Source organism: Rhinichthys klamathensis, unplaced genomic scaffold, assembly GCF_029890125.1.
Source record: "Rhinichthys klamathensis goyatoka isolate OS25496 unplaced genomic scaffold, OSU_Roscu_1.1 h1tg000010l_1, whole genome shotgun sequence".
NCBI classification, from domain to species: Eukaryota; Metazoa; Chordata; class Actinopteri; order Cypriniformes; family Leuciscidae; genus Rhinichthys; species Rhinichthys klamathensis.
Genome location: NW_026606563.1, coordinates 1,069,381 through 1,094,185, shown reverse-complemented (window position 1 = coordinate 1,094,185; position 24,805 = coordinate 1,069,381). Strand labels below are relative to the sequence as shown.

General features: G+C 40.9%; 1 protein-coding gene across 1 annotated transcript; it reads right to left on the bottom strand.

Moving 5' to 3' along the window:
* samhd1 (SAM domain and HD domain 1) lies at positions 1-24,805 on the bottom strand. The gene is made up of 16 exons (XM_056261687.1): positions 24,787-24,805; positions 22,539-22,686; positions 22,280-22,352; positions 22,036-22,196; positions 21,834-21,949; positions 21,432-21,502; positions 19,724-19,879; positions 17,877-17,977; positions 17,683-17,791; positions 15,907-15,998; positions 15,702-15,817; positions 15,420-15,559; positions 4,837-4,926; positions 4,124-4,228; positions 3,252-3,389; positions 1-199 (listed from the first exon to the last, which is right to left on the bottom strand). The coding sequence occupies exons 1-16, from the start codon at positions 24,803-24,805 to the stop codon at positions 14-16; spliced, it is 1,821 nt and encodes a 606-aa protein (XP_056117662.1). The 3' UTR covers positions 1-13.

The window sequence follows — 24,805 nt, the reverse complement described above, 5'->3', positions numbered from 1 at the left end:
CAAGGCCAGTTCTTCAGAGCTTGCTTTCTCCCTGAGCTTGAAAAAGGTTGACTTTTACACTGCGTCCCGTCTTCTTGGGCGTCTGATCTCTAATTCCCGGGCGCGTGCCTTCATCTACCTCGCTGTCACTGTCGTCCTGCTCCAGCGTGTGCCAGTCTCGCTTGAGTGGCGTGAGCTCTGGAGCGATGACATCTCCGTCCTGGAACACAACACACGGTCACCAGTGCCATCCATCCAGTCCACACAAACACCATTCACCGTGTGCTGGGTATTGACACAGATTTCACAATTCGATTCCGATTCCGATTCGATATTGATTATTTTGGATATCAGGTACAATACATGGCAAATCGTCTCAAGGAAACCAAATCTCTTAACTAATGCTGTAAACTATGGGAGTCAGTTGTAGCCTATAGGCTTCATTAGCCTACTATAATATTGAAGGTAAAAATGAACTGATTTGTAGCTCTACAAACACTTAAATTACACTTTTATTTATTTTTATAATAATAAAGTTATATGAAGTATAAACATTTAAATGGTGGCTGTCATAAAAACTTGCCAGATTTATTCAAACATGCATTAAATATCGAAGAACATTAAAAATTATAAGGCATAAAAAAAAAAAAAGTTTGGTTCCGGTTTGTTGTCAGTTGAGGTCATGGTCAGTAGGGATTTTTTTTTTTTTTTTTTTTTGTGGCAGCAAGGGATAGGTAGGAAATTATTCAGGGCTCGACCTTAAGCCTTTTCATGTGCTTGCCCTCCGAACAAGTAAATCTGTCATTCACATCAAAAAAGTTGCTTGTCCGGATTTTTTTAAATTTTATTTATTTATTCTGAAGCAATATTCTCATCAGTGTTCAATCAGCTTTGATATTTAAATTGGGATATTGTAATATCTGCACCTTTGAAGGGAATCCCCTCGCCCAATCTTATTAAATGCCCTATAGTGTCGTCTTATTCTAAATAAATGAATTTATTGATCAAATTTAGGAATTTAAAATGAAAGATGAAGCATACTGTTACCCTAGGTAGGGCTGATAAAATTAAATATTTTACACTGAAAAATTACAATTGCATAAAATAATGTTATGAAATTTATTTAAATGTATAAATAAGAAACATTGGAAAGAAGTATACTAGGCTACTTATAAACATAACACTAAACTGCCAATAGGTGGCGGCAGGCGGCCGTATTAATGAGTGAGTCATTGATTCATTAATTCAAACGATTCGTTTAAACGGTTGATTCATTCAAGAATGAGACAGATGTTAATTAATGGGTCATTGAATCTTTGACTCAACCGATTCGGTCAAAATGCTGAATCATTCAATAATGAAAACAGGTTGAGTGTTCCTGTGAGATGCGCCGTGGTTCTGCTGTGATTTTTGTTTGGAACTATTTTCGCTGCAGCAACAGAACAAAAACAGCCAATATTCATCTAAAATGTAAGTGACTTAATTTTAACTGTTTATTGAACTGTTGTAGGAAATCAATGTCACATTTTCAATCGTGATATGGTATTCAGGAAAAATAATTGAGGCTGCTTAACACATGTTAAAATATAGAAACTCCACATTTAGATTTTTTATAGGCAGTATGTTGTTAACCTGTGTGTGTGTGTGTGTGTGCTGCGCTCATGTGTGTAGATTTCTCCTCGAGAGGCTGCGCGAGCGTCAACAGCGCAACCTCACCGTCAGCAGGCTAATACATTTATTATCCACAATCGATCGCAACTTACAATAAATGTAATAAAATCAGAATCATTCTCTCGGTTTAGTGATTCCCTAGTTATTTTTTTGTTTGTTATTGATGTTCTAATCAGGCTACTTGTCCGTTCGGGCAAGTAAAATTCTCTTTTACTTGTCCTTCAAAAATCCATTTGTCGCGGACAAGCGGACAAGTTAGACGGGCTCTGGAGATACGAAGCGCGGCAGGTTAGAGTGTGTTTTGGATTGCATAAAATAATAAAAAAAACGAACAAATACATGGCGAAAGAAGTGGTAGACAGCAGAAGAGGGTATTGGGATTTGGGATGATTTTTAATGAAACTTGGGAGGCGGATGGAGGTTACTCTTTAACGCATCATGTGGTGTTTGTGCGTGCCTATGAATGCATGCATTTGTATGTGTGGGTATATGAATAAAAGTGTCCTAAATGACAAAAAAAAAAAGAAAAAGACTTGTATATGTATTATAGTTCAGTTTGACGAACGATGTGTGAACGACCATGTAGCTGCCTCGTTTGTTTTGCTGGAGGACAACAGATGGCATCTTGCATCGCGTGCTGTACAAAAACGTAAATTATAGTTCGCCTCAAAGTTTTTTATTTGCGTATTTATTAAATTTTTTTATTATTTCTTCCCCAAGCTCATAAAATAAATTTGGGTCGCACATAAATTGACAGGGTCGGTCGGAAACCGGAACCAAACAAAAATTTTTTTTATGCCTAATGAATATGTAATATGGTGCATATATTTAGCAAAATGCTCCTCTTTAGAGTTAATTTTTCTAGCTGACTAACGAGTTTATGGTCACACATGTGTTTTCTGAGGTAAATGTGACGTTACATGACATTGTTTACAAGCGTTTTACTGACGTCTTTCCACGGGTGAAACACTGATTGAGCGATTCCATGTGACATGATACGGATTTCGATAAGTTGTACTCTATCTTTAACACACTTTCAGATGCTCGTTCATGTTTATTTGGCGCTGTAACTGGTGTTATTAAGGCGGAAGAGGAGATCATGAGCTTCTCTTGAGCTGAGCCAGAGCGATCTCACGCCAAAACACTATTTATGTTTTTGAATTTCGTAAGAAAATGGAAGTAATTTGAAATTTGAGACTTTATTTAGTATCAATAGTAGCAAAGCACAAAGATTATTGGGATTTATTGGATGGGATGCGCGCTACAATGTTCCATTCATTCATCAACTGAAAACAGGATGACTAATCGATTGTTGAGATTTAAGAATCGATATCAGTTCGTAAAAATGAGAATCGATTAATATCGAGAAATCGATATTTTTTACCCAGCCCTAGTCCACGGTGTGTGTTCATTCTCAAACGATTGTTTAACTAAACCTTCAAATAAAATGTATACAAAAACAACATAAATGTGTCCATAAACTGAGCAATAGATTGTTGAATTTCAAAATAACAATCTGAACTGAATGTGCAAATAATTTTTTTTTAAATGTCAATGAATTGCCGCAGAGCTGGAGATGCAGACGGGTCGCCCAGTCTTACCTGCGGTTTAGTGAAGTTGCTGTCCATGCACCACTGGACGAAGTACTTCTTAGCAGCTTCGAGGCTCTTGTCATCCGTCTTCTTACAGAAGACCCTGATCAGCTGCTCAGCGAACTGCTCCGGCAGGAGTTTGGACACCTGTCGTGCGACACGGCCATCAGGAGCACTTCTCTCAGGTGTTCTCATTCAAATTAACATGGACATTTATTCAGAATCAACTTTGTAGACATTTATGTTTGTCTTTGTGGTAATACACTGTACAGAAAACAGTTTGTAACGAAAAACTGCATCACATTCCCCATATCTAAACTAAAATCCACAATCTTCCTGCATGTTTTATTTGGATTTTGCACCTATAAATCCTAGGTTGTGTGTGTTTTCTTACTAGGGCCGTCTGCACCCAGACATTGCTCCACTGATTGTGTTAAGCGCTGTTGTTAGTCACGGCTCACTTCACCTGCGCACGTTTGAGCTTTGGATTTTGTGCATTTATTAAATCTTTCATTCATTTTCTTTCTTCCTACCAAAAACTCCATCCATCCATCCTCCAATCGGCTTGTCCTCTGTAGGGCTGCTGATCACAGGACAATCAAATACTGATAACTGAAAATGCTACTTGTATGTTAGTGAGTATACCTGATCACGTTGTACCTAATCTCCTGTCCGATTTTAGGGAAAAATCAGGTCCATCGAAGACGTCTGTTTTAATTTCCTTGCTTTTATTTTGTGATGATTTTAATTCCTTTCTGTGTAAAACACCTAGAATTGCCATAGTGTATGAAACGTGCTATAAATAAACTGTAACACCCTTCAGCTGGACTAAAGAGGAAGGGGAATCTTCCTAAACATCTGGAGAGAAAAAATCTGCGTACCTGTTTCTTGCGGATCTTGATGGCTTTACTGGGATCGTTCTTGCAGTAAAAATGGACATTGTTGATGGGGTTTTTCTCCTTCATTCCATAATCCATGTGAATGACCTGAAGAACAAATGAGGATAGTTGACAGAACACCTTTAGTGCAGTTTGACATGCTGTACTACACAACACAACACCCAGCTGATTCTCGTTTAATTACACATGCAGGTTCTGTAAGCTCATTAACAGAGAGACTAATATCTGAACAATTAAAAACAGTGCACAAACAACATTGTCCATTCCACAACAAATTCAATAATCAAAGACACGTGTTACTTAGTTGTGCTTATACCTGCAGAACACAATACCTGTTGGTTAACTGTATCCTTATCCAGATTTACAATGTTAAGCTTATAGTTTGAGCTGTTTTGACGTCATTAGACGGATAAAATGATGGCCTGGTACACTGGTACGCCTCAGACCATCACCTGCCACATGTTCCTCCGCGAGCAACTCAACGTTTTACACCTCAACCGCTAGAGGACACGACTTACATCAGCAGTCACAATAACAAAAAGAAATAGACATGAACAAGCACGCACTTCTCAACTGGTAATACATATGTCTTAACAGAACGTTCCCTTCCCCTGTAACTGCCATTTTAAAACTATTGGTATTACCTCACAGGACTAGATAAAGATGCACAAACAAAATGAGATGTTCCCACGTACACTAACTACAAAGTCCTCCGCTATGAGGTTGCCATCTGTGCCGCTGGGTTTGGATCGGGCCACTTCCTTCGCCCAGTCAAGCAGCTTTTCCTGCAAGAGATCAGTGATTATCACATCAGCACATACAGTTCACACCTTGCTCTTTTTTATTAACTGGATCTGATGACATTTTAGTCTAGTTTTAGTCAATGAAAATTGTATTTTAGTCTCTTTTTAGTAATGCAATTCTATTTAACCCAGTCAATATAGTATAAATACCTAGTAGTATAGACGAAACTAAAATTTTCTTTTAGCCAAACCCATTTCAAACAATCTTATCTTCTTATAGTTATCTTATTATATTTATGTTACCTTATAGACTCAAGAACACATCCATTTCAGACACGAAAGACGCTCTGATTTGAATTTAACATATTTATTTTACGAACCAAACATGTTAGAAGTAGCCTACACACATGATGAAATGAAAGGTTTTCCAAATGTAATTTCTTCTTTTTCTCCCAAAGACGAATCCCTTTCTCTGTGTCAGACTTAACTTTGTTTGTTGTCGTTTATGCTAATGCTTGTTTCACACATACTCCGTATTTTTTCCCGTACCCATGTAGAGCCTATGGTTAGAGCGCTCACACGCACGCGGATGCGGTCCGGCAATGCGCTCCAGGAGCGGTGCGTGCATAACAGCAGAGCAGAGATCTACACAGTACCTCAACAACACGACATAATGGATGTAGGCTAAAAATATTGATTTGAAATAAAAAAATAGAGTGTGATTGTGGTACAGCCGTAGATCAGTTGCGCACTGCAAACGGAGCACATGTGAAAGCACAATAGCTCGTGCTGCTCCTGCATACACACCGCAACACGCACCGCATACGCACTACACACGGAGTGTGTGTGAAACAGCCGTAACTCACGCAGCTGCATCTCTAAATAATGCCGCGAGTGGGGCTCGAGGATGTGAAGTCGCCTGCGTCTGCGCAGTGCGATCTGATGCCGCCCCTGAAGTGACACACGAAACAGAAATGCTGCATTATAATAATGCAAGTTAACGAGACGAAATAACGTTAAATAACATTTCGTCTCGTTTTGGTCAACGAAATGAAGAGACATTTTAGCAGTTTTTATTTGGCAAACCACATTTATTCTCGTTTTGATTCGTCAACAATATTGCATTATTCATTTAATTATAGTCATCGTCACATGACCAGCATTTACGTTGCGTCTCATCTCGTTTTCGTCACGTGATAAAGGTTCGTTGACGACGATATTTAGTCATAATTTTCGTTGACGAAAGCAACACTAACCCACACAATGAAATTGTCATCATGTCATTCCAAACCCATAAGTTCATCGAAACACCAATGAGGATATTTTAATATTCTCTCATCATTTGCGTCCAAAAGTATTCTCGTCGCTTCATAATATTAAGGTTGAACCACTGTAGTCACATGGACTATTTCATCGATGTTTTTACTACCTTTCAGAGCCTTGAAAGTTGCAATGACGCGTCTGTCAATGGAGGGACAGAAAGCTCTCAGATTTCATCAAAATGATCTTCATTTGTAGCCTGACTACGTCAGACTTCGCACTTCCGCTCAATTTCATTTTGCTTCTGTACTCAGTCTGAGACAGCGGCCTATCTATCCGTTTTCCTCCGGCCTGAAAACAGCCGGCCAATCAACGAACAGAGGGCGGGCTGAAAGCCGTGACGTAGTCGCTAAGCGCTGAGTTTAAGATTAGGTCAGGGAAATCGAAAACGACCGCGGATATGGAGACGCGGATGCAATTCGCTCAGTTGTGGAGAATATTCCCGGCATTAGCAAACTGAAGCCCGAACACGAAGAGTGTGTTTTAAACATTTTGAATGGAGGTGATGTTGTGGCCCTACTCCCTTTGGGAAAAGTTTGATTTATCAACTATTACCGATCGTCAGCGAGAAACTGGGGAGCTTTTTGACAGGTCAGTGTCTCCTTTCTTTTCCAGGTCTTAAATATTGCCATGACATGCTGTAATCTTGCAATTAAGTTGCAGCATTTCTGACATACTCGAGATGAACAAAAAGCTTTAACAGAACTAATCCTAACTTTGACAGTTGGCTGCAAATTTTTTTTTGTTTCTCTCTACTGTCAAATATCAGTTTAGAGGCCCTGATTGTACCGTGGATGCGTAGATTAACTTCGCATAATCTGCAAAAGTCGTTTACAGTCATGTTCACTCCGGTATTTCGCTCGCATCATCAAGTGTTTACAGCAGGTTTAAAGTTCGATCATAGATCTGAGTTCGATGCATGATGTCTGTGGTTCGATGCGGCTGTGTCGGCGCATAACATACGTCATATATAAACTTATCTGATTGGCTTACGGGTAACCAATGATTTTAAACTTCAGACAAGCGCCCCCTAGCGAGAGAGAAAACACTTCTCTATTATGCCATTCCAGACTCTGTCTACGAAGCAAAGTGAAGTAGCAGAGTCTGGTATTACCAGGCTACTTCATTTGTGTTCCGAAGATGATTATGGGTTTGGAACGACATGAGGGTGAGTAATTAATGACACTTTTCATTGTTGGGTGAACTAACCCTTTAAAATCATTAATTTATCTTTGTCATTAGGATATGTACCGAAAACTTTTAAGCTGGCTGTTATTAAACCTCTTATTAAAACAACTTGATCCTAGAGAATTAGTCAATTACAGGCCGATCTCGAATCTGCCTTTTCTGTCAAAGATAATGATGAAAAATGAAATGTTGAAACTTGAAAATGATGTTGGCATTAGTGGAATTGCACTAGCATGGTTTAAATCATACTTATCTGACCGTTATCAGTTTGTAGCAATAAATGAAGAGATGTCTTATTGATCACAAGTTCAGTATGGCGTACCACAAGGCTCAGTACTAGGACCGCTGCTGTTCACTCTGTACATGCTACATTCACTCACTCACTCACTCACTCACTCACTCACTCACTCACTCACTCACTCACTCACTCACTCACTCACTCACTCACTCACTCACTCACTCACTCACTCACTCACTCACTCACTCACTCACTCACTCACTCACTCACTCACTCACTCACTCCATTAGGAGATATCATTAGGAAACATGGAATTAGTTTTCACTGTTATGCTGACGAAAGTTAGCATTTCACAAAATTAACGGAATGCATAGCTAATATAAAAAAAATAATTCTGAAAAAAGTTTCTGATTATTGGACAAAAAACTTCCTCACGTAGTAACCTAGAATACTGTCTAACACTTGATGGCTGCTCTGTTAAGTCTCCGTCGTCGGTTAGGAACCTGGGTGTGCTCTTTGATACCAATCTTTCATTTGAAAGCCACGTGTCTAGTATCTGTGAAACCGCATTTTTCCATCTTAAAAATATATCTAAATTACGCCATATGCTCTCATTGACGAATGCGGAACAGTTAGTTCATGCGTTCATGACCTCAAGGCTAGATTACTGTAATGCTCTACTGGGTGGTTGCCCTGCACGCTTAATAAACAAACTACAGCTAGTCCAAAACGCAGCAGCTCGAGTTCTTACCAGAACCAGGAAATATGACCATATTAGCCCGGTTCTGTCAACACTGCATTGGCTGCCTATTAAACGTATACACTTTTGATTACTTACAAAGCACTAAATGGTTTAGCTCCGCAGTACTTGAGCGAGCTCTGAACGGATTATAGTCCTTCACGTTAGTCTTATCACGGTACCAAAATTTCAGTATTCGGTACCAATACCAGTGAAAATCCACGGTTCTCGGTAACAATTTCGGTACCAAAGCTTAATTTAGATTAAATTTACATATATTTAAGTGTATATCACGGTTACCAAGATAGAAACTGCAGTTTAAAAACACTTTACAAAAAGATTCCATTTGTTATGTAACATTAGATAAAATGACCTAACAATAAACAATAGTTATATATTGTAGCAATTCTTCTCCTTGGGGTTCATTTAAAAATGTACTAATACAAATCTGTTAACATTATTTAATCCACAATAAATGAAGTGAACAAACATGACGAATCAAGTGTTTGTATTTAATAACATTCACAAACATTAATTAATGTTGTAAAAATATATTGTTCACTCAATGTTTTGATGTTAGATAACGCATTAAGTAATGTTAATGAATGATATCTTATTGTAGTGTTACCAAACTATACAGGAGATAAAACATCTTTTATTTGACTTGACTGTACTTTTATTTAATCAAAAATTGCGTTCATATTTAATTTTAAAAGGGCTTTTTAAACCTGCTAAGCGTTATCCAGCCAAGAATAAGCCTAGAACTGCTTTTCTGACGGACTGATATTAAAGACATAAACAGGGATGCACCGATACCAGTGCTCGGGTGTCGGCCCGATACTGTGCTCATGTACTCGTACTCGTGAAACTACCCCGATACAACTGCACCCGAGTCCACTTTAGGGGCCAATCACATATCGCGTTTTTTGCGGGTGCAAATTCATTATTTCAAATGTAGGCTATGCCGGGGCGAGATGAAACATCTCAACAGGTCATGCGACAAAAACCAACCGATCAGCTTCGGCCTTTCCGTAACATCACCGAAAGCTCGGCCGCACAGCTGATCATAGCTCTACAGGGCGGCTTTTTATTTCTCATCTCCATAAATATGTCTAGTGGTAAAGCTAATGCAAGGGCTAGAAATCAATCTATGCTGATACTTCCTCGTCCTCATGGAGAGCGCAGTTCGCACCGCTTTCTCCTTTCCACAAGCGCTTGCTCTCCCGTGGCGTCTGGTGTTGCTATGCAACCATGAACAGAGGCGCGCCCGGAAAAACTAGCGCCGCGTCGCTTCTATTATGAGCGCGCTTACCACGCGCCTACATTTGATTTTTAAAATTTTTATTCTGTTTCCTTTGATGCTATTATGGATGTAGTAGATAATAGCTGACTGCCTTGTGTTCCTCTGTGTATGTTGTTATTGTTCTGTTATGCAACAATAATTTTTTTTTTTTTCTATTTAGCACCTAAACTTTGGAATAGTTTTCCTAGCATTGTCCGGGAAGGAGACACACTGTTAGTTTAAATCTAGACCAAAAGCACATCTCTTTGACCTGGCATACACATAGAATATTATAAATGTATGTTATTGAAATCAGTTAAATGATTATTAGGCTGCATAGATTAGGTCAGCCGGAACCGGGAACACTTCCTATAACACATGATGTACTCGTTACATCATAAGAAGAATGGCATCTACGCTAATATTAGTCTCTCTGTTTATCCCGAGGTTTACTGAAGTCCGCCGGATCCGAGCCGTATCCAGATCAGACGGAGGGCATGCGCATAGACCGAGCGGCAACCTCCCTCGGCCGGTTTCGCAAAGACAGACTTTGACTATGGCTGAGATATAGTAGATAGTCAGACTTCAGATAGACATCTAAATCAGACCGATGCACAAAGCACTTAAGACTCTGACTATCTTAAGTAGGACTACACTGCAATGCATTCTGGGTAAAATAAGACACTTTTCAAAACAAAAATCATAGTGGATCGAGTAAGCGCATTCAGCCGCTCAGTGCAGTTTACCCCAGCGGGAGATATGTGTTTGTCGGAGGAGTGTAACAGTTACAAGGACATTGTACTTGGGAAATTTAGCGGAGAATGTAGTAGCAAGAAGAAATGTTTCATTTGGAAAGGGCCATTTTCCCTTTTCTTTCGGCTGTTTGTAATGTAACTGATTGTTACTGCTGGTTGCCAAGGTAACAGAGTCTTAAGGCCTCATTATGCTTCTGCGTCAACTCCACGGCGTAGCTACGCCGTCACTCCTACGGCGTCGTGGCCGTTTTATGGTTCTGCGTCAGGTTGCGTTGCATCGCGGTGTATTTCACCGCCAGAACGCTAGGGGGTGTGTGCTTCGCGAATCTTTTTGCTAGTTTGTTTTGGTTCCGTGCGCCGGTTCCGCTTTCGTTTCCATTACCCTTCAAATTGCGCAAATTGAAATTGCGAATTGAAAATACGCACAATGGAACCACGTCCATTTCGCATAAACTCCCGTTTATCGCAAAAAAAGATTTTATGCTCGCATGAGGAGGTTTTTCAGGCAATTCGAAAAAGGAATATTTAGCAAAACTGCAATGGAAGGTTTTGCGCATTTACAGTCACCTGACTTAGAAGACGCGGTGTGTTTGGGGTCCGTGTCCGCAAATAATAATAAAAATTATCATCATTATTATAACATTTATTAGGCTACATAGCCTATGTAGAAGACGCTTTTATCCAAAAAAATGAACAAAGCAATTCGTCACATCTCATTCAAAATAAAGGTTGAGTTGGACAATAATATAATACGGGGCTAAGATTATCAGAAATAAACACAAGATTTTGACGCATATTCAAGTGTTTAAGCGGAGCGCGCACTGGATGGCAGGGATAGGCGCGCGGGCGCGAACACTTGCATTTCCCTATCAACAGTGGAAACAACTTAAAATACTCTATCATTTCTGGTCATACAGAAAATAATAATAGCCTACATTATTCGCAACTAATTGTATTTGCGTAAACTCACAATAACAAGAAAACGTTGTGGTTTTGTAAAATAAAACAAAACAATCAGGCGCGCTTTCATGGTCTCCGTGAACTCAAGCGCGAGAACTGAAACAAAATATAGCCTATGTAGGCTAAAGCTTGAAATGTCCACTTTAAAACAAACAAATTCGAATCGAAAGCTTCTGATTATGTAATCCGTATGAAAGGTGCATTTCTCTCTAAAGGTGCATCCGGAGATGGAGATGTTTTTAGCCGACATTGATTTAGAAAACAATAGTTTATTAATAAACAATTAAAATGCCTCGTTATTTTGTCAGACACATTTATTATAACCTATAAATCACCTTTCTGTAGGTTGTGGTTATGGTCTTTCATTCAGCACTGCGGGAAAAATATAATTTCCAGGTTCTAATTTGGCCTTAGAAAACCAGTAAAATCTACATGTTTTCCATATTAATTTGTGAATATTTTAAATGTTTAATAAAGGAGCAAAAAATCATAAACAAATAGGCTATCTTAAATTTCGTCGATATTTTTTTTTTTTTTTTTGCGCAGCATTTGGTGTACAGTTCAAATTAAAAAGTTTGTGTTTAACTTTGCGTTTAAAAAAAATACAACAACCGTTCATTTTTCGTTTTGCAATTACGGGTTAAAAAAGGGAAAACGAATGGACCCAAAAGTAGGCTACACTGACCGTTTGGAATTAATACGAGACAGAGTTCTTTATTAAATTCATAAAAGAAACAATTACAGGAATAGCCTACTGGACTCTAAACCTCAAAGAAATGCCACAATCAAGACCTCGGAGCAGAAATGAGGGAGAACTCCTTTCCCTGCCATCAATGCTTGGATAACACACCACGTCTCCTTCCATTAATAATAATGTCTGCGGTGGCTATAGTGACACAAGGTATAGCATCTTGCTTTTGGAAACATTGGACCCGAAGCCTGTATATGTTCTATAAATGATGCCTCATCCGCATCATTCTTAATTGTTTTGTATTGTTTTTACATTTATATCTGTACTGTGTTGTCTCTGGACCTCTGTGTCTTGAATAAAAGTTGATATAGGCTATAACGTTAAACCTACCAACGTCCGTTACCATGATTTTTGGAATGGCTTATGGCGAGAGGAAAAAAAGACGTTTAAGTCGCATAACATCGGTTATGGAAACGCCGTCATTTCGCAATAGTTTTTTATCGACATAAAGAAAAAAAATCGCAAAAGTTTTGCGCAAATCTGTAATGGAAACGAGCCTAATGGCGAGCGAAAGAGAGAGAATGTTGTTGCAGCTGGAGCTAATCGACGTTGAACAACAAATAATTTTATTGCAAATGTTTAATCGCAGAAGAATCAAACGTTCCTCAACTTGATATCGTTTAAACAAACAGTGCAGTGGTCACTTTAAAAATGGCGGTATAGCGGGAGGGGGAAACTGGAAAAGCTTCACTCCCGAAATGATGTATCTGACCAATCACAGCCCTTGTGGTCTGCGTCGCCTCGACGCGTAGTTACAATTTTTTGGAGGTGCACGTCGAGCTACGGCGGAGGGGTCTGAGAGGGGTTCGCGGCGACGCAGAGGGGTCTGCGGGGGTACGCCGTCGATTCCACGCAGAAGCATAAAACAGGCTTTAGGCCGTGTGTCCACCAAAGCGTTTTTCCACGCGCCTGGCGTATGCTTTCAATTGTTTTCAATGGGAGCGCCGCGTTTTTAGAACGCCATGAGCGTAACGAGGCGCTGAACGTGTTTTTCACGCTGAAGCGCCTGGCGTTTTTACAGGTCGCTGAGAGTTGAAGAATGTTCAACTTTGGGTAAAACGCAGCGCTCATCACTGTCACTTTTTACCCAGCCGTCCAATCGCAGTGGAGGAGGGGCGGGACTAACACCACACCGAGCAACTGCCACAACATTCTTCCTGTACCAGCCAGCGCTGTTTTCCTCTGTGTACATGCGCTAATGCATGTCTGACAATTTTGTTGCTTTTTGGAGTTTTCATATATAAAAACGTCTATAGAGAAAGAGGCTACACTCGTTCTGCGGTTCTCTCGCAACAGATATAACTACCCTCTGAGAGGCGGCCAAAATCAGAATTTAAAACGGACTGAATAAAGCTCTCTACGAACTTGATGAGCGATGCCGTGTTGACTGACATGTATGCGCATGAATCACTGTCACACACACGCTCAGATCAATATTACTGCATAATACACTTTTAACTAGAAGAATACAGCATCTCAACACACACACTCTCACTTTTAGCTACGCCTTTTAACTATTATAGTATTTCAAAGGGCAAAAACATGAACTTGAACTAGTGGCTTTACATCATCAAGTCAGCTGTCACTTTAGCATCATCAAGTCCTTTAACAGTACTGCCAGTAGCATATAGCATTAGCTCCTGAGCAAACTCGAGCACGTCGGGCTAGGCGTGTGTGGTGTCCTGCCTATTTGCCCATTTTCTGCTATCCGGGAGTGACACGCTGCCAAGATGGCAACGCCGGCTCCGCCCACTTTGGGCTTCAAAAACGCTCTTCAGAAACACTACGGGTGACGTCACAGACACTCTGTCCATATATTATTTTACAGTCTACTATGGCCTAGACACGACTACAATGCAACTAACATGTCACAATGAGAATTTTTTGTTGTTGTATGGCATCATTAACGTGTTTTAGCTTGGCTGTTTACATTCAGATGAAGATGCCAAACACAGTCAATGTGTGACTGCAGGCTTAGAGTGAAAAGAAACCGATCGTGATGTGAAGACATTTCCTCTTGATCCTCAATCCAAATGACCAACATGTGATTTAATGAGCTAGCTATGGCTGTATGCTAAGATGAGATGTCGAGCGAAGGAGAAACATGTATTTGTCACCATTACAAACGATAACAGATTATCAAGACATGAATGGTCGTATTTACATATAAAGCAACATCATAAATCAAATGCGTATGTTTTCAAATAGGCAATCAATAGCGTAGCCATCCGCTAGGGCTGTTGAGTTAACTCATAATGTGGATGCTGAAACAAACACGTCATGCTACATCTTTTTAGCTGCTTGATACAAAAGGAAAACTTGCATGGTTGTCATTTCCCATGACTGATCTACAAGAGAAGTATGTTTGATATAACAACTCAGATTTAAAGGTTCTTAGATACACAGAATTTATTTTTTTACACTGTTTGTTGCTAGTGAGGAACAAGAGAAAACTGAACACCGGAAAGTTTGTGTTAAAGATGGCGTATGAGAACCTGCTCGAACATCTTCTGATGCTAACCAACAGTGTACATGTGTCGGCTCCTTGATTACAGCGCTAGTTTCCACGCGTCTGACATGTTCAGTGATTATGACGGGATTAAACCATTTAACCTGTTTGGTCTTTATATATTTTGACCACAAAGACGCATAATGTAAACAGCGCTCACTATGGGACAGTTGAATGTACAATCCATATAAAGAATATGACATTCAGACCCCCTCAAAAAATTTTTTGATAAATAAATGTATTAATAAAATTGCACTTACAGGGAATTAAGAAAAATTTAAAATAAATTATTGACAATTATGTTTTTTGTCAGAATCTTGCAGCCTTCGACATTAACCCTTCATTAAAAATATGACATTCAATTTGTAGGCTTCATTTCCTATGCAGATTCACTCACCTACAAAATCACCAAAAATAGAGAATTCCTTCCTTCCAAATAGAGCAATGCTGTTTTCATATCGCAACATATATCACAGAAAAACTAAATATCGCAATGCAAGTTTTTTCCAATATTGTGCAGCCGTACTTTCAGTTTCAGCCAATGAACCGCTAGGCAGAAACACTTGTTCATGACACTGGTAGACTCATGGGTCGGTCAGTGTCCACGTCAAAATTATACAAGTAAAGTAAAGGTTAACGCCCCCAAAACGGCCCATTTGAGTTACTTTGTTGGCTTCTGAATATCAAGTGAACCTTGAAATGGAAGTTTAGAGGGTTTGATGACCGTATGATAGTATACTATCCTGAATATGATGTGTGTGTGATGAGGCTCTGGGGGAAGCTGTGCACTCACCGGCGACACGTCCACATGCGTCTCCGACGTGGTCTGACCCACACACTTGTACAGCCGTCTACAGACGATGTTGTGCAGGATGGCTCGGGCCTCGGACAGCTCCGGCGCAGACGAGTACAGGATCTGTTCAAAGATATTATCTAAAAACAAACACATTCTTTCATGAATTACCAAACAACCCTAATTTCATCACTCCTCCAGCATTGTTTCCATGAGCGTGACTGACAGCTGGTCAGGGTTCGGTCAGCATGAGCAGTGTGCGGGACACGGGCCGTCATCTACCTGTGAGTTTGCTGTAGGCCTCCATGTCTTCTATAGCTGACGAGATCGTGAACATCCTGCCAGAAGAGCCCTGGATCTGGATGTGAGGGTCCGCCTTTACAAAGGCCTCGGTTATCCTGACACAAAAACAGCCAATGACAGAACATTGAAACCCACCTGGAAGCCAGGAAAATGAAATGTGTTGTTAGAGGGTGCTGATACACACATGGTCTCGATGATGTTGCCCACTTTGTGCTGATACGCCCGGCGATGGAGGCAGTTACGAGTGTGGAACATGTCGTAGAGATTGCCAACCTCCTGCGAGTACAGAGAATTCAAAACACTCTATCAGAACGTCGTTTAGCTTAGCTGAAACTCTGCCTGATACGGGAACACTTCATCAAACCTGCCCCAGATTGATCATGACGCATCTCAAACCAGTCACAGTGAAAGCTAAAACTGGCCGAGCTCGTGTTAACAGTCATTCACAGAACGAGAGAGGAGTCCACCTCAGCATATGCTGATAAGGGGATATCAACCGTCTTCATTTAACGGGTCGATGCTTCTCTTGTGGCCTCTGCGACTGAAGAAGTATTTAGCAGCATCAGCGCGACTGACCCGATCAGGCCCGGCTCTATGGGGTGCACCCTCAGTTTAAACTAATAACAGCATCTTGGACAGACTTTGCAAACGCACCAGTGTGTATTTGTGTTTGCACTCTGGAGAGCGTGTTTCTGCAGCGTTGAGCAATGCAGCCAATCACAGACATCTGTTGACATGCTGAGACACCTTTACTTCACAAAGCAGCAAAAACCACTTCATTCATGGTCATACAGATACAAGCAATACATCATTTTAAATGGAAAAAGGTCTTCTTGTTTGTCTACTTGCACTCAAAACATTGCGCTTTTGTAAAACAAAGAAACCAAAAGGGTGTGCTTTCTGCCGTGTCGGTCTGGGATCCTGCAATCATTAACTCGGAAGAAGCAGGAACGGATCCCGCTGAGGATCGTGAATAGTTCTTTAATCTTAAGCGCTTTACTCTAATCGCAATATAGAAGTGTCTGCAAACCGCAAAAAGACTGTTTAAATATGAATCCTGCATGTTATGTGTCTCTGTGTGAATGAATGGCACATCTAAACACACTTACGTTAGTAAACATGCTATGAACACATCTACTAGTCTGAGTTTTCCCAGACTATATTGCTATACTGAGATGAGCGAAATCGACTGAAATATGTTGAAATAAAATGTCTTTGTATAAGTAACGTATTAAACTACAAATTAACTGAAATGTTCTATAATATAACATAAATATGAAATACGTTACAGCCGTAATCACAGTGAGCTTTGGACATATTCCTCATGAAGTGAGCTCACTGACTGGACGAGCACAGAAACACCAAATGCCTTGTCATGAGATGTTCACTCATATATGAGCGGGATTTGTTTAAAGGTATGACTGTGCTCAAAATGTGCCTTTGACCTTCAGTTATATTTGGATTATATTGTTAAATATATACTAAATAAACTAAATAAAATGTATTATATATAATAAATAAATATATATTTTGTGATTTATTATATATACACACACTGTCTATATATACATATTTAATTTTTTTCTCACATTCTTTCTTGTAGTTCCCTCTCACACACCTGACTGAATGGCTCATTAGAGGACCTACGCATACACGCTATTTTCTTCAAAATACAAACATGTACATGTTGCTCACATATTGTAGCCCAGTTTGTGCTGAATACAGTGTAATGAGACTTTGCCATTGATATGTTTATAAGCAGCAACTGTAAAAAGCACAAATGTCAGGGCAGGACAAACCTTCTCCATGGCCCCCCCTGACCCCTGACCCCAGAGGGTTAATGATGGTGGGAACAAATGACAAGCATAAATATATCTTGGTAAAAAAAAAGAAGTTCAATTTAAAATCACATGCACTAAATCAATGAATACACACATTTCAGTATGACCCCAAACCGTACCTTGTCTCTTGTGCAAATGTGCTTCTTTCCTCTCACTTCACACACCCGTGCAAACTTGAGGAAGCGCTGATAGTCGAAGTTATTCTGGATCCCCAGGTGGTAACAATCCCTGCCCATAACACCACACATTTCCATTCAGCTGAACTAGGGTTAGAGACCGACCATCTTCATTAGCCTGCAGCGATCCATCTTACCTAGCAAAGTAGTCCCACTTATCCACGTCGATGCCATTTCGTTTGTTTGCGACGATCTCGTACAGGAAGGACTTCTCCAGAGGCCGGCCCTTATACGGCCACTGCAGGGTCAGAAGGAGCAGACGCTGCACATCAGATGAGGGCTGTGCATACACATGTCAATATTCAAACTGTAATTATTATTCGGAAAATAAAAAAAACGGTTCAAATTGTGCTACATGTTGCTTTGCTGGCCGAAACGCTAAGCACACAAACTAACACTCGCAGTTGTAACTGGAGGCGCTGGTGAACAAGCTGATGTGTTTGATGACACGTGTCGTCGTCCGCCTCTAGGCAGTTTCAAAATACTTTGATCAAAGTGATGTTACTAAATGACCGTATTAAATTGATTTTGCACAGTGTTTTGAGTGTGCGGCTGCTGTATTTTTACAACACTAAATGACCGTACAAAATGGGATTACTTTTGATCAAATAGATCAACATGTCGTGTTTAATCATTTTCGAGTTATCATAAATATCCCCAGCATGAGATCACATGAAGTCCAAACCCAGTGGAGCTGTGTATCGCTGCACTCACGAACACACTGGGCAGGAGCAGCTCAGAGTGAGCCGAGAGCACGGCTACCCCACAGCAATCCTAGGCAAGCGCTTCCTTTCTGGCGTTTGGGATGTAAAAAATTTATCAATTAATATCTGAACTTTTGCACATTTCATGTAAAACACCCTATGCATTGCCACCGGAAGCCGGAGTTGGAACAACTAACTTCCTCAGTGTACACCGATACTCAGCTGAAGCAGCCTTAGCTTTATTGCAGCACTCAGTCCGAGTCTGTTTGCTTGGCATATTTGCCCACGCTTCTACAAACACTTTCTTCCCAGAAGCCACCGGTCTCTAGGATCAACTTGGCTCACATCTAGGGATGGACTTAAAACTATATCACAATATTTTCTGGTATTTATTGCGATAACGATATAAATATCGTCCCATTCACCACTGTTTTGGCTACAAGTGATGCTGCATGGCTTCTGGAGAGGAAACACACACACACGGATCTACAGTCAAAAGCACCCATCATCAAGGCTCCTATAATATAACAATTACAATAAAACAAACCAAAAACCCAAACACCAGCCCTTGCAGAACCGGGAAGTTTTTCAGGTGGGTCTATCAGCAGGGTTCAGGTCAGAAATACTACAGAAATGAAAGCAATCAAATGTAAAATAACACTGGATAGTCTTCATTGTAAAAATTAAATGCAGATTAATGCTTTCAAACTGAAGTTAAGAGTCAAGAGCAGAGAGTAGTTTTCTGTCTTTTGATTAACAGTGTATTTTTTGCGTCTTGTATTTTTAGGGGCTGAAATTCAACATGGTTGTATATTATTTAAGCTGTGAATATTTTGATTCAAAACATTTCACACATTTTCATTATAACAAAATTAATTCATTCCGTTATTTATTCATATAAATTGCCTGTCGAATATCATAGGTTGTATTTTTAAACAGAATATTGTGGAAGTCTGAAAGGTGAATATGGATTATTGAATTTTTAATAATGAAAATGAGTGTGAAATGTTTTGAATCAAAATATTCACAGCTTAAATAATATACAACCATGTTGAATTTCAGCCCCTAAAAATACAATGGATTAAAATGTAAGCAAGGTTATTGCAGTGCATATTTTTCAATTAGTGAAATTCAACAAGCTTTTTTGTTTCAAAAACATTTGGCATAAATGTTCATACAAAAACCCTACACTAGTGCTGGAGCCGTGATTAATCTGTCATTTCTCGCATCACAAAGCCAGCTGTTTAACAGGGCTGTGCCGATCTCCGGCGCTCTCGTACCGAGCGGTCCAGCACTGAGGTCTCCAGCGGCCCGGCGATCTGCTCCTTGATGAAGACCAGGTCCTCTGGAAGTCTCAGCCCATGATGCACCATCACCGCCTCGAGCTCGTTGACCTCCACCAGGTGGTCGAACATCTGCACTGAGGCGGTCTCGTGCTGCGGGGAGAACACACACGTCAGCCTGCAGTGCTGAAGGAGGCGGTGTGGCGGCCGTGGGTCGAACCCTCCACACCTGAAGCTAGGCCTGTCACTTTACACTCGAAAAACCATTCCACAATCGATCGGACCAACCAACTCAAGTTTACAAAACGAAAATAGGGAATCGATTTTGACGCCCTTTTTTTGTGTGTGTGTTTTAGGTGGACAGATCAACACAGCACACAGAACATGTGGGATGCTGGAAAATAACAATGTCTTTTCTGTTCACCAAATGCTTTTTAATATTCGCTATTACTTCAATGAACAAGCGCGCCGTTATGTCTTGCGTAGTGACGTGTGTTCAAGTAAGCCAGAAATGCACAGATTCTACGCTATACGCTGTATTTAATATATCACGAGGATCACGAGTTGCGTATTTGTGCTAAATCCGCGCAGATTTGGCTTACACGAACTTCCCCAGCGAAGTGAGTAAACATAGAAACACGCCAGACTGGCTCGTGATTTGACGGCGTTTCCCGCCAAAGTTCATTTTTACACACATTTGGCGGGTCGAGGGAGTTAAAGGAGCTGTATGTAAGAAATGTATTTGAATTAATCATAAAATGGCCCTGATATGTCACTAGACATTGAGAAATCATGTTCATTTCAAATACTTATATCACTGACAACAGTAGTCCGGCCAGGATATTGTCATTTAAAAAGTGCAGTTGCAGCCCTCAACTGATGTTGATATTGTCATGTTGTGTTTTGGTCTGATGCTCCGCCCTCCACCTATCGACCAATCACGAAGTCAGTAGTGTTGCGGCATCCGGGTTGCCAGCTCTGCTCTAGTTACCACGGCTACACACGTGTCGGATTAAAGAACGCAGCCGATCTGGCAACCTCGAGTCAGGGGGGAGGGGGAGGGGATACACCGCTCTACTGTCATTTGAAAGTGATTGCAGTACCAGTTTGGCCACAATCTCACATACAGCTCCTTTAATCTCAATCCCTGAATGTGGCGCTCCTGTTTGTCATTGTGCTGAAACTTCACGCCAATAAATCATCAGGAATATTGCTGACTTGTGCGTCTCAAGCGCCCTCTTTACGCTCGTCCTAATGCCTGTTAGGTGTCCGTGGATTTGCCTATATTTGGTGTTGAAAATGGAAACGTCTTTAGACATGGAAAATCGATTTTACAATCGATTCAATGAACACTTGTGTCTCAAAAATCGAACAGGATTTTTTCCCAGAAGTGACAGCTCTAATGAAGCCTTCGCTTGCCTCGCTCTCTACCTAAATCAGCTGAAGGGTCACATTACATTTGTGCCAAATATCGAGAAACGAATAAAGACTCTTTAAAACTGGAGTCTAAGGGTTACATTTTGTCTGAGATTTTTATTTTTTATTTTTATTAATTTTCTGAAAAGTTAGTTTCAAAACATTAGGCACAAATCTACTTCCCGCCGAGGTCCCCCATGAGAAGCTGAAGGCACGGCTCTTCCTCGACCTCCTAGAAACAGGCCGTTCACATGAGGGGTCTTACACGGGTGAAGCTTTCCACACTTACCTTCCACTTCCGACCAGGTCGAACTTTAGGGATGAACATGCCATCAAACAAATGAGAAAATGGGCCATGACCTGGACAACAGACAAAAAGGTGATTTTAAAGAAAGACGACGCTAAAACATTAGTGTGTGCTCTTAGATTAACACGTATGACTTGGGGATTTGATCTCCAGTCACTGGCATTGTTCCTGGTTTATGGTCAAATTTTGTACATTACAAAAAGGATGCGAGATGATGATCTGAAAACCGGTCTGTGCCTGATTATTGAAATGTCTCCTTTAAATCAATCATTTCATCATCTGCTTGTAACGAACACGAGTCTCTTGTTGCGACTCGCACTCCTGGGCGTGTCTGGAAGTGTGGACGAAGGAGAACGGGAGCTCTCTCACGCTTGCGTCACTCACCCAGGTCATGGCACAGGCCGGCGATCTGCACACACAGCATGTCCTGCTTCGTTATGAAGAGCTCTGGCTGTCTTTCGTTCAGAGCCTTGACGAGACACCCCGCCAAATACCCCACCCTGCAGCACACAAACACAACACACTCTGAAGCAGCGTCCGTTCGGGCCGGCGCGCCATGATCCAATGAAGCGCGCGCACACCTTACCCGACCGAATGCTCGAAGCGGTTGTGGGACGCCCCCGGGAACACCAGGTACGTTCCTCCCAGCTGTTTGATGTGGCGAAGCCTCTGGAACTGAGGCGTGTCTATGAACTGGACCAGCAGGGGGTGCAGCTCGATGTGGCCGTGGATGGGGTCGTTGAACACCTGGGGACACACACAGCACCTGTGGAGAGGCCTGGCTCCAGCGTTTGAGTAACCAGCAAGCGTTTGAAAGCTGTAGGGCATACCTTCACGGGTTCGTTAGAGATTTTCCAGAGCTTCTGAAGGCAGTGGAGGATCTGCAGGCGTGATCCCAGAGGCCTAAACGGGGCAAGACACGATTATAGCCATTACAGCTCATCTGCACCCCATTTGAATTATGCAAAACATGCACTGGAAATCAACAGCTCATTATCAGACAGGGTCAGATTGTGGCATTACGCTATGATTAAAAGATTTCGGTTTGTTAATAACGTAGCATTACAAAATAATTCAAGCAACACTTACGAAATACCCATCTTCTCCAAAAGCCCCTCGGTAAGGTATGGCAGTCCTGGCCCTGTTATGCCATGCTCTGCAAGACAGATAATAACACTGAGGGCTGTGTGTCTCTGGCTGGCGCTCTCAGCGCCGTCGAAGTAAAAGGCACGCGCGGCTTACGTCACTGCAGAGCTCCTACAGGCGGTGCGCCTGCGCTCCTGGGGAACCAGTGATAGACCCATTACCCTGGTGGCCAGTTCCTGTAACTACGGGTGTTTGCACACTGGGCTTGTTTGCTGTGGTCCGAGTGCGGGCGCGACTGTTCCCGGTTCCCCCGCAGCGTTGGTCTGGTTTCACACTCAGCTTGATTATATCGAACCCTGGTGCGTTCTAGGGATGTGCACGAATATTCTAATTTTCGAATATTCGATCTGTAATTATTATTCGAAAAATAAAATACTATTCGAATTTTACTACGTTGCTTTGCTGGCCATAAATGCAGTGAATCCATGATAAATCCCAAGCACAAACTCACAATTATAATTAAATGCACTGGGTGGCGCTGTGGAGTGTGTTAACAAGCTGTGTGTATTTGATCACATAATGTTGTCGTCTGCCTCGCAAAGTTTGGAATTACTTGAAAATGATCTTACTAAATGGAATTACTTTTGATCAAATTAATTAATTAATCTGAGTTATAGACCTGAAGATGATTATAGAACAAAAAGATGGACGACGCCCCTTCGCTCTTTTCCATCGGAGAGAACTGAAGCCGCCAGTGTCCCGATATGGCGCTGACATCTTGGGACTTGAGTCTGCGCACTTGCGTAGCACATCGCAAACACACACTCCTGCACTTTTCTTAAGTCTGCTCCGTTCCTCTCCAATGATGTCTGCTGATTGCAGTACCTCGTTAAAATAAGGTAAATACAACTACTAACCACATAGTCAACATTATGAAAAAAAGTCCGTGGGTGCTTCAGTGACTACTTCACACAGAGAACCTGTCAATCACAGCTGTCAATCATGATGTCACAGCACCGTTTTTATAGCATCAAATAACTAACTAAAAACAAACTTATTTTAAAAACAAACACTTGAAATTACATCAATGTGATAGAAACTACAGTAAATGACAAACTATCTTTGGAAAAAGGATATGTGAAGTGTAATTTAATTGTTTAGTTGGTCTCACGTGCCGTTGAATAACACGGGGAGGCGGGGCTTATGAGCTATACTAGGACCGGTCACCGGGGGGCGATCGAGACGCTTTGGCTTCACTTTTGAGGGCTTGTGCGGCACGCTTGGTTCAAACCAATGGTACTCAAAGTAAATTTGAACGAACATTTGCAAGTAATGGCTAAATATTGTTTAACAACACATATCCGATTGTATTTAATTGCACTGCCATAATCTCGGTCAAAACACAAGAGATAAAAAGCATTACCAAAGTACAAAGAGCAATATAACTGTGAACTTTCATCAGCATAACGATCACTTGATAGTTTTTGAGGTGAATCAACATATGCATAATGATTGATCTGTCACGTCATATAGGCCTATGTATCTCGCATTGTTTATAAGTGATATTATTGACAGTTGCATGTGTTGCAAGGAAACACACATCCTTTTGTTTTATGTACATTTGCTCACCTGTCTAATAAAGCTGTCAAGTCGTGACTCGTGAAGCTCTGTCGAGTCCAAGTTAGTCGCGGACGCTAGCTCTCGGCATCTCAAAAACACCACGCTGATGTTGATCCTCATTTTAGTTCTCCTTGTTTGTCCCAAAGTCTGCTTGCCATGATCTACGTTTGAAAGAAACAAGAACTGCGTGCCGCTAAACGTTACGGTCTGTCGCCATGGTTACGTCATGGCTATGGCAGTATGAACAGAAACCGAGGAAAGCGCGGATATTGCGTCGTTGACAGGCGACATTTTTTCCCGGGACAGCCACTTATTTAAAAACGGAATTTCTCTGAAATAAAAAATCTTTGGAGACTTTGAAGTACACAACTGCAGGAAATATATCACACTGTCACACAAAATTCCTACATATTGTACCTTTAAGTTCAAGAGTTGTTTGCCTTAATAATGTGGATACATTTTCTACTTGTCTTAAAAAGATTATCAAAATGTCAATAATTATCGATACCGAACGATATGAAACATTATATCAAAATAATTTTTTTAGCTATATCGCACAGCCCTAAACACCATCACCCCTTACATTAAACTAAACGCATCATGATCAGCTGAAACGCATACGCAGGTTTACTTCCCGAACAAGTGCGCAT

Coding starts and splice junctions, on each gene's coding strand:
- samhd1 (XM_056261687.1), bottom strand. Junction 22,197..22,279: donor TCTCTAACGAACCCGTGAAG/GTATGCCCTACA, acceptor GTGTGTCCCCAG/GTGTTCAACGACCCCATCCA. Junction 19,880..21,431: donor GACCTGGTCGGAAGTGGAAG/GTAAGTGTGGAA, acceptor TTCTCCCCGCAG/CACGAGACCGCCTCAGTGCA.